This window comes from Rhinolophus sinicus, chromosome 14 (genome assembly GCF_057876585.1).
Source record: "Rhinolophus sinicus isolate RSI-liver-muscle chromosome 14, RSI-T2T, whole genome shotgun sequence".
In the NCBI taxonomy this organism is placed as follows: Eukaryota; Metazoa; Chordata; class Mammalia; order Chiroptera; family Rhinolophidae; genus Rhinolophus; species Rhinolophus sinicus.
Window position 1 is genome coordinate 33942221 of NC_142514.1, and position 10551 is coordinate 33952771.

Consider the following 10551-nt stretch of genomic DNA (forward strand, 5'->3'; position numbering starts at 1 on the left):
CTAATGACACCCACTCTCCCTGTCTAGGCAGTGAACTCTCTGCAGGAAAAAAAACCCAGGCTGTTCCCAGGTCTCTGCTCCCAGCATTGCACTGGCCCGACAGACACTAAGACGCTGTGCCTGAATGAGTAAGGAAGGGAGTGAGCAAGAGGAGTCCCAATGAAGGAAAGGCTCCCAGGCTGGGCAGGTGTCCAGCGGACTGTGCTGAGACAGACTGGGCTCTCTCTGCTCTGCAGACTGGCAGTGAGAGGCAGCAGGATCACCCAGCGGAACCCACGGGCTTCCGCACAAGTAGGTATCGGCAGCAGCCCGACAAACACAAGGCTGCCAGCCCCTCCCGGCTGTGGAGAACTGAGGCTCAACATCTCAGGGTGGCCCGGGGCCTCTAATATATGGGGGCCAAAGCCTAGCACCACAGAAGTCGTAGCTGGGCCAGCCCTGGGAATCATGTGGCCAATACTCCCGTGGGACAAAGCGGGCAACCTCGGCCTGAAGAGGGAAAAGGACTAGCCCATAGTCACAGGCAAGGTAGCAATGGATCAGGGCTGGAGCTTGCTTTGTAGTTGAACGACCCACTTGATGATTTCCACATTTCGTGTCCTTGTAGGAGCTATTAAAGTTCAAGGAGGGGGCCCCTCACTGTGGCTTATGCAGTCTCTCTGCAGATGGTAGAAGGAAGGGAAGCAAGGACGGTCACATCATGGTTTCTGACCATTCATTCATTCTCCAAATACGTGTTAAGCACCTAATAACGTGTGCTGGCCCTATAGGGTACAGAGATATAAGAGCTCTGACTATAAACCAAAGAGATCCTTCTTTATTCAACTGTGCCTGCTTAGCCTGTGTGAGGGGTGCCATCTTCACAACGGTCCCTTGGAAAGCTGAGGATGTCTTTGGGAATTCTTATTTTAGAATCACCTTCAGATCCAATTTATAAGCCCGGAGAAAATCAGTGTCAGCACTTTTCAATTATTTCTCTCTATATATATATTTTATTTTTTTAAACAAGACATGATGATCTCCCACTACTCCAACACGCACACTTACTATCACCAGATCATGCATTCTGACTATTGAAAACAAAAGTCACGTCATCTCTCAGATGCCTGAAAAGCATGGATGTAGCTTCAGACACACCTGAGTTTCAATCCTGAGTCTGCCTGGCCTGGCTATGTAATCACAGCCAAGTGACTTAACCTTTTTAAGCCTCAATTTATTGTCTGTGAAAGAGATATGATGATATGTCTTGTTACATTTCCGTGAGGTTTAGAGATGATGTACTTATGAGGTCTAATGCAGCACCTTGTACAGAGCAGAGCTCAATAAATGATAATTTTGTGGTTTCTGACTCCCTAGTAAGGGGCTGTAGAATTTTACAAACATTTCGGACAGCCTTGGCAGCCGTGCCCAAGTGTTCAGACTCTGCACACACTGGATGAGTGATGTCGCATGTTTGTTAAAGCAAGCAAAGTACGGAACGGCAGGGTCCTCGGTTTCTCATTATGCTTCAGCAACCACAAAACTGAGAGGTCTAGATGACAGTCCAGTGCCCTCCACCATATGGGTGGGGGAGGACTGAGGCCCCCTAGAGGGAGAAGGCGGTCTCCTCATCAGCCCAGCAAGTTAGTGGCAGCTGGTACCAGTCCCTGGAGGGAGCAGACAGAGCTGATCGGGGGATCTGCAGGTCCCAAGATTGTCACAAGATCTGGAGTCAAGGCTCAGGCATCACCAGGCCCCTGAGGGCAGAGGCCACTACCACCCCTTACTAGTTCAGCTTTACCCTGTCCAACAAAGGATGGACAGTGGACATGGCTGCCGAGAGGTGCCCACAGGCAGAGATGAGCCTCCGTTCTCTTTCTTTCTCAGTCCTGGAGCCCAGACTCTTCCAAGCACAGGATTTAGATCTAAGTAGTCATTTTACCCACTCAATAACCTCCCCCACACAGTGTCTTCTCATGTCCTCACAAAACCAGGGCAATTGTGAAAGGCTGGTCACTGCTGCCCAGTTTGATAGATAGGAACACCAAAGTTACATACAAGTCATTTGCTTTAGAGCCAGAGCTGGGACTGAAATCTAGAGCAAGTCTCTTCTCTCTTGGCCCACCATGCTGAGCTGCCTGTAACACATCAGGGAAACCTTTAGAGGGTCTGCTTTCACCATGCCCACTCCAGCCCCAGAGCCAAAGGAAATAATGTCTCCATAAGTATAAATTCTCCAAGAAGTAAACTTTTAAGTGCTCAAGTCCTAAAGCGGAGAAAGAAATAGAAGGAAAGACTGAAGGAAGGATTGCAGGAAGACACGAAATACCTACTCAGCATGGGGTGGCAGAAAGACCTCATCCTTCCTTTAGAGTCAGGCAGACTGGCTCTGTTCCTTATCAGCCATGTGACCTTGCTCAAGTCCTCCAACTTTTCTGAGTAGCCCACCTTAGAAAACTACAGGGTTAGGAGAAGCCAACAAAATGGAAAAGCACACGGAGCTTCCTGCAGGGTGCCAGGCACGTGGAGTTGATTATAAACGTCCCATGGAATGTCAGGGCTGGAAGGGGCTTGGAGGATGACCTAATCCTGGTGTCTCATTTCACAGACGGAAAAAACAAGGCCCAAAGAGAACTGACTTGCCCAAGGTCACACAGCAAACTCATGGTGATATTGGGTCTAGCACCCTCAGTTTATATTAAAATCAGAGACCAGAGCCAAAGAGCCCAAAAATCCAAGCTGTGCAAAGGTGGAAGAAACTTCTCAATGGTTTCTCCAACCCATGGAGTCCCAAAATGTAAGCTTCCTCTCTCCACTTAGGAAGGAAAATAGAAACACTTGAGAAATACTCAAATTAAAATGAATTTCCCAGGTCTTAACAAAAAGGCACTCTCTTTTAAGCCTTTTATTTCCCACCCTCCTCTCTCATTGCTACCCCCCCAAATATTTTGCAATAACAGTAATGCTGAGAGGAAAGAAAAAATAAAAATCTGATGCACTTAACAGATATTTCGGTACAATAATGCATCACAGATGTTCATATCAAACTGTGCACGCGCGCATACAATTTTCCTGAGAAGGCTGTTGCATTTCTGACTTTGGGGTGGGGGATCCCTAACAACCCCATCCACCCAGGCTCTGGAATCCCTCCCTTCCCATTTAGCCCACGGCTGCCCCCAGGGATGGAGGAGAGATTTCATCACTTTGTTCCAAAATGATAACAGGACAAATTGGTGGGGTCGGACTCTCTGGCAGGTGGTGAAGGGTGTGGAGATTAGGGAACCAAAAGGGGACCTGTTTTGTTTTGTTTCAGACTTGCTTCCTGAAGCCCTCTCAAGGAGCTGGACCCAAGAACAATTTTAAGAGTGGGCCCAGGCTGGTGATGGAGTGGGAGCATTTTTGAAACCAGAGATTTGAGTCTGTTTGATCTTCAAACATGGGCTTTGGAGACTGTCAGCGGGCTCCTCGCTGGCCGATGAATGGCTCTCAGGAACTTTTCCTAAAACATAACCTCACACACTTTCCAGCAAATGTTTTCAACCTACCAAAGCCGTCATTTGGTTGAATAGCAATGTTTCCAGACCCCGAAGAAAGATAGTTTTGTTGTTTTAAGAGAGACAGATTAAAGCCAGGGGCTGTTTAACCAGAGGGTTTGTGTGCTCCCTTCAGCTCTCACAGATTCCTCTGTGGTTGGTACAATGAGGGTGTTGAGAGTGATGGTGGATCCCCCACCTCCCCAGCCTAAAAAAGATATCGAGGCCAGATGCAAGGCCTCCGAACAGAGAGGCCTCCCACAAGCCTGCCTCCAAAATGAGATGGGCGGTGAGCGCTGGGGAGCCCCACGCAGATAATATCAGCTCTCGGGGCTGGCAAGGGAAAAGTCACTTCAGAGAGAGAAAGCCGGTATGTTCAGAGGAATCAGCGCTGGGCCAGAGAATGCACAGGATTTTCCCCCATGGAGAAGGAGTCAGGCGTAGTCAGAACCCTGCGGGGCGTGACTAACTGCCCCAATATTCCTGCCACCAGGGCTCTCTGGGTAAGGGCTCCACAATTATGGGAGAGCCAGCAGGAGAACCGACAAACCCGCCTTTCATTTGGCCGGCAAATCAATCTAGCTTCTTACCTCCCTGGGGACAATATTGCATTTCCCCTGGAAAAACAAAGGCCAGAGATCTCCGAAGGGGGATCCGTTTCTGCTGCTGTTGCCCTGGTGAAGGGCAACGTCTCAGGAGCAGCAAGCAGTTCTGGTCCCAGTGGTAGAGCTTCTGGCCAGGCCAATTTATGGGACTGTCTCCTTAATGGGGGAGCTTGCCGCAGGGGCCACGCCTCACTCCTCATTGAGGCATCAGGCCCAAGAGCTGTCTTGGGGCCTCCTTGCAGGAGCCACGAGCCATGATACGGAGCCCCATCCCAGGACTGACAGCCTGTTCTCAAGAGACAGATGTGAACTCATTGTTCCCAGGGCCTCAGAATTGAGTTTGGGGCCAGCGAGTTGCAAGTGACCTCTGCCCATGGAGACAGGGCTTTTAATGACATTTTGCTGGATCAGGTCTCTGGCAGCCAGAGACTTTAAACCTCCTAAGCTCCGCCCTTCTCCCTGCCCCCATTCCCAGGTTCTGAAATTAGAACTGTCAACCTTTAAGTGAACACATTTCTCTGAAATTATTAACCCCAAAACTATCCTGGCTGGCTTTCTCTCAGCCTAGGGAGGCCATCTGAGGGTCGCCTGGCGCTTTGCAAAGAGCTGGGAAATTCAGCAGCGGTGCACGTCAAACAGCAACCACAGACACCACGTCCACTCACTACACCTGCCCTGGCCCCCAGCCTCAGGCAGCATGTCTCCCTGTCTGTGTTCTCCGTACACACGCTGCTGCCTGGATGTGCCCACACAACAGCCTCAGGACAGCCTTCTGCTCTTAAGACCCAGGGCATCTGCCGCAAACTTGCAGCTCCCTCTTTTTGTTTTCATCCCTGTGATGCTCCAAGGGAAATTCTTTCTGCTCAAGCAAGCACGGCAGGTGGCGAGTGTATATCCACAGGTAATACCACTGAGAGGGAAGCAAACACCCAAACTCTTACCCCCAATTCCAGCACATTCCAGTTTGCCTTCATAGCCCCCAAAAGCAACTAGAGAGCCACCCACAGCCCCAAATACCCTGTCCCTTTAGGGGAAAGACAGGGTTCCAGTAGCTGGAGGAGGAAGACAGAGACAAGGACAAAGAGCACCGGGGCTCCCCAGCTCCGGGGGCTGGGTGCCAAGTGCCTACCTGGGAGAAGTTGAGCCCATTGAGCGGATGGCACTGCTCCTCTACCCGCTCCACAGCCCCAGTGCTCTTCTTCATCTTCTCGGCCTGCTGGGCCAGGTAGAGGTCCAGCACAGGCACACCCCGCGAGCGCACGTCAGTCTCCGTGAGTGAGTTCACCATCAGCATCACCCACACCGGCCTCTTGCGCTCCCAGTTGCCAGCGATGGCGTTGAACAGGTAGTCGGCGTAGAGCCCCTTGCCCCGCTGTGCAGGGGTCATCCAGGAGGGCATCATCAGCTTCACATAGTCCAGGTGGCGCTTTAGGCGCCAGTAGAGCTCGTGGGGCAGCACATCCTGCAGGTTCTCCCCATGTGGCAGCAGCTGGCAGCTGGCCAGCGCTGAGATGGTATAGGGGTCTGTCAGGTCCAGTTCAAAATACACACGGGCGCTGGCCTGGAAGGCCGCCTTGGAGTTGTCGGGGATGAAGTCCCAGACGCGGGTGTAGGGGACATGGATGGTGCCAAACAGGTAGGCCGGGGGGTCACGCCGAATAGTCCACAGGAAGGAGTTGAGGTCCCTTTGCTGCAGGGGGAGAGGAGAAGGAAGGCAGTGAGGCTGACACAGTAGAGTAAACCACGGTTAACACAGAAGGGCAGAAGGAGGTAGCGATGGAAGGCAGAGACCTACATGGGGCCATGGAAAAGAGCAAGGGCTTTGGAAGCTGAAAGACACACAGGCAAATCTTGGCTTTGCCTTGTCTTAGCGGTATGATCTTGAGCACATTGTTTCACTTCCCACAGACCCAGTTTCCCCATCTGTAAAATGGGGGGTGGGGGGGCAGTGAGAGCAGCTACCTCAGGGATTGATGGGAGCATGAAAAGACACAACATATGTAAATAAGCCCTCAGAGCAGTGCCAGGCACAGAGGAAGGGGCCATGAAGGAAGCTCTCATTAGGATCGGCTCTCACCGTGAGTGCCAAGGTCGGCCACACCACCTGAGAATATTCATGCTCGGCCAAGCCAAACCTTCACCAGTGGTGTTTCGTGGAGGGGGTGGAGAGGGGGCGAAAGAGTCCTGCTCTGGCAAGAAGGGAGGAAGTCATATAACTTTTAAATCCGACCATTAGAAGATACATGCCAAGAGCACTTTGAAAGCAGAACACCTATTAAAACTAGCACACCTATTTAAACAGCGACTTCCCACTCATCAGGGTGATACAGTTTTCTTTTTGGAGGGCAGGTCTGGGTGTCAGCTACTCTGCTCGACCAGCTGAAACCACAGATGAGAAAGTGCTTTAAAAGCTGCAGGCTAAGTGAAGTCTCAGGTCCTGGTTTGGGAAAGGAGGATTCTATAGAATTAGTCCCCCAAAATGTACACATTCTGGGTGCTTTCCAGGCTGCTCCCCTATGTAGGTGTACCTGGTCTCTAACCGCAAATCTCTGTCATCTTCCACGACCTAAACTCTGACAGGGTGTGTGTAGGGGTAAAGCAGGGGCTAGGAAACAGGGCTCATGTCTCCAGATCCAGTTTAGGGCCAGGGGTTAAGGGGCATGAGAAAGCAACTGTCATTTCTCTCAGGCAACGTCACTTTCCATCCAGAAAGAAACCCCTGACTGCCCACTTAGCACCTGCAAGTTTTAGATCAACTCAACATTTTTTCTAATTGATTTTAGCATAATGAAAAGTATGTTTCAGGATGGGTAAAGAGAACAGTACCTTACATTAGTAACAACCAACAATTGTAAATCCCAGCATATTGGAGATAAACTGGCTTTTAGCACCCAGCAGGCCACGGAGCTCCCTGTTTCCACCCAAGTCAGGAGGCTGGAGGTGTACCTTGCCCAAGGTCAACTAATTCTCTGCTAACAGGGAAGCCAGTGAGAACCCTACAAAAGTTTCCTGGTCCCTGGGCCTCCAATTCAGGGTTATTTTCAATGCATTAATTTACACTTCGAGGGAGGGATACTGAGGGAAACCAAGAGATTCCTTGGTTTGGAAGGAAAATTAAGAGAACCAATAATTACACAACCCCAAGGAAATATTAGGCCAGCATGTCCTGGCATTTCCTTTTCCTCTCCTCTGGAATCTTCCCCCTTTTTGTGAAATAGAGGCGCTTGGAAGAGTGGGTGCTGGGGCCTGGGCTGGACAGGGAGAGAAAAGTGGGAACCTGCACCAGGGAGAAAGTTTGCCTTAGGTCACAGTGGAAGGGCAGGGGAGACGGGAAGAGTGTGAATGAGAGAGAGGAAGGGTCTGATGGAAGTTAGAGAAGAGAGCCAGGAATGGTAGAAACAGGGAGTCAGAGTGGGCAGAGAGAAACCAGAGGGGCAAAGACAGGATAAGAGCAAGAAAGAAGTGAGTCAAAGGGGCACAGAGAGAAAACAAACGTCCAAGCAGGACGAAAGTCGAGGAGAGCTCAAGAGCGTCAGCGTATGGAGGAGCGGGAGTGGGAGCGCCCATCTCGGCTCCCGGCACCGAGCTGAAACCCGGGCAGCAGAAGCTAGGGAAGGGCGCCTGAGGCAGCGCCCGGCAGGCGTTGGTGGAACGGGTGGGCTGACGTGGGTGCGTAAGGCAGGACCCAAAACCATCGTCCCCACGGGGCTGGAGTGCCCGGGCGGCTGGGAGAGTGGCCGGGCAGGCGCTCGCTCACCGATCCTGGCGGCCGGCACTGTCCTCCGTCTGGGGGCTGCGGGCGGGCGCGGGCAGTGGCGAGGAGGGCGGCGAGCAGCGGCCCCGCCAGGGCGGCGTGCATCCTGCTGGGGCCCGCGGGGCGCGGGGGACCCTCCCGGGCGGCGCCGCCTCAGCGGGGCGGGGAGCCCCCAGCTGGGCACGGAGGTTCCTCTGGAGCACTGGGCTCCAGCCGCAGGATGCTGGGAGCCCTCTGGGGCGTGGCTGGATGTCCCTGTCGAACCTGGGGGTCCCTTCTGGGTGGGGCTCCGTCTGTTGGAAGAGGGGAACCCTCTGGGGCGGGGCCCCTCACCAGGGTGCACAGCCCCGTCGGTGGAGCCCCGGGGTTCTGAGAGCGCAAGGGGGATCCGGGGAGCGCGGAGGTCCTGAAGCTGCGTCCCGGTCCAGGGGCGCGCGGTGCTCCTGGGGCAGTACTAAGATCCCGCAGCGCATGGGGTCCCGGGATTATGGTGGGGACCTGGGGCGCACAGGGTCCCAGGGGTGCGCCGCGCTCCAGGGGGCGCGCAGTGGGACAAGTGCACCGGCGGGCGCGGCGGGGACGGGGGTCGGGTCTGTATGCCCAGCTGCCCCTGAGCCGGGCTCAGAGGGGCGGCGGGCGGCCGCGCGGCCGCTGCCCGGGCTCCGCCATGCTGCTCCGCGGCCGGGAGGGAGGGAGAGAGGAGGGCGGGAGAGCGGCGCGGAGCCGGGCCGGGCGGGGGGCTGGGGCCGCCGGGGCGGGGGGAGGGGAGGACCCGGCGCGGGGCGCGGAGGGCGGGGGGCCGGGGCCGCGCCGGGCCGGGCTGCAGGGAGTCGGGGCGAGCTCCACGCCCGGGCGCGGCGAGGCGGGGTCTGATGGGCATGGCAGGCGCTCGTTCGCTCCTCTCTTGCTCCCTCGCTCGCTCCCTCACACACGCGCGGAGGGAGGCGAAGCCCGCAGCAGCCACTTCCCAACTTTCCAAACTTCCCAGCGCAACTTTTTCCTCTCCTCCCCTGACTGCGCCTCCTCCTCCCCCATCCCTCCCCCTTCCCTTCGCCTGCTCCCCGCCCGGCCTTAGCTTCCGCGTGTGGCCGCCAGAGGGCGCCCGGGGCGCGGCCCCGCTTGGCCAAACTTGATGGGCTCTGAAGTGGAAGCTTACTGGGCAGGCAGCTAAAATTTGGGGACATGGACCATCCTCGCCCAATGCATCTGATGCGCAGATCATGGCGGGAGTGAACAGCAAGAGGGTCGGGAATGAGCAGGCATTCCCAGACTGACTGGGAAGGCAGCACTCAAAATAATTCAGGGAAGCTGGTATATACAACTTTGTATCCCGCCACTTTTATGCCTATAACTGGCGTGTGTTTAGTAGGCACTCTGCAAACACTAGCTGAATTAAAACAAAATATCAAAATAACCTTTCTCAAAATTCCTTGGAACTTTTCCATTTAAACAATCCTGCCCCATCAGTTTCCTTGGAACCACAGGGAATCCTTTGAGGGTTCTGGGAGAGTGAGGATTCATATCACAGTTCCTTAGACCATAAGAATTGAAATATAACTTAAAACCAACCCCCTTCTGCTTCTGAGAGGAAATGAAGCTTAAAGAAGGCCAAGGGGCAAGGCTGAAGACTTCTGGATCATTTCCAGCAAATGGGTAAAGTAAGTCACAGTCTGACTTAGTTCTGTTAAGCAAGAGTTTGCTGACTCCTACTATCCTGACAACAGAGACTGAAGTATGAATTAGGTAGAATTGTCAGGAGCCCACAGCCTGGAGGTGAAGACAGAGAGGGACAGACACACAGCAAATGATTAAAATACAGACCATGAGTGCCAGGAGTGACAGAAGCACAGAGAAATGGGAACAGAGAGGAAGGGCCCCTAACACAGCCCGGAAGCTCAGGGAAGACTCCTGGGGGGGGGGGGGTCCTGAAGGATAAGTCATAGGTAGCTGAGTGAAGGAGGTGCACACATTCTTCCAGGTTGGAAGAAGAGCAGGTGCCAAGGCATAGAAGTGGGAGAGCACAGGTATCTGCAGGGGGCTGCAAGCAGTTAGACATGGCTGGAGAAAAAAAGCCAGCAGTAGGAGCTGAGGTTGTGTCTCCTGGTCAGGCTGCAGAGTTTGCACTTCATATGTACTAAGTGATGGGGAGCCACTGTAAGATTTGAAGAAGAGGATGACTGGAGCAGATCTGTGCTTTCAGGAGGCACAGATTGGAGGGGAAATTGGAGGAAGGGCGACCAATGGGGAGATGGGCCAGAAGAAGAGAGGTCTCCTGATTCCCAGCTCAGTGTTCTCCCACTCCTCCCACTCACACCTTTGAGCACAAGATTGAGCAGCTGGAGAATGGCCACTGTGAAGGTTGGGAGAAGAAGACCAGCTGGGCTGGAGGCGCAGAAAGGCTCCCAGGGCACAAGATCTGGGCCTTTGGGAGGAACACGGGAGAAGACTAGAGACCGGCAGATTGAACCACATAGATTGCCGTTTCTGTAGATCAGAAATGAATAAGTGTTTGGCAATTTCATAGAGTTCAACTGGCGTGGTGTCTAGAGCAACTTCAGTCTCTTAGCCATGTGCACATCTGGTGACGGATGCAGAGCAGGCTGGAGTGCCCAGACAGTATGAGAGAAAGGTGCGGCTCCATGTTTCCCACACACAGCTCTGAGAACTGCAGCTGTAACAA

General features: G+C 53.7%; 1 protein-coding gene across 4 annotated transcripts in view; it reads right to left on the minus strand.

The window, feature by feature from the left end:
- Window positions 1–8592, minus strand: part of TRABD2B (TraB domain containing 2B) — a 232505-nt gene extending 223913 nt beyond the window's left edge. For 2 of the 4 annotated variants that reach the window (XR_016018629.1, XM_074334687.2), the window contains exons 1-2: window positions 7875–8586; window positions 5247–5807 (exon numbers count right to left, since the gene is read on the minus strand). Coding sequence is in view for 3 of the 4 variants with exons in the window: in XM_074334687.2 (XP_074190788.2) it covers window positions 5247–5807; window positions 7875–7976 (663 nt within the window). In the remaining variant the exon portion in view is untranslated. Of the gene's footprint in view, window positions 1–5246; window positions 5808–7874 lie in introns of all 4 variants that reach the window. The other 2 variants (XM_074334689.2, XM_074334688.2) reach the window with 2 other exon arrangements.
- Between the last annotated feature and the right edge of the window lie 1959 nt (window positions 8593–10551).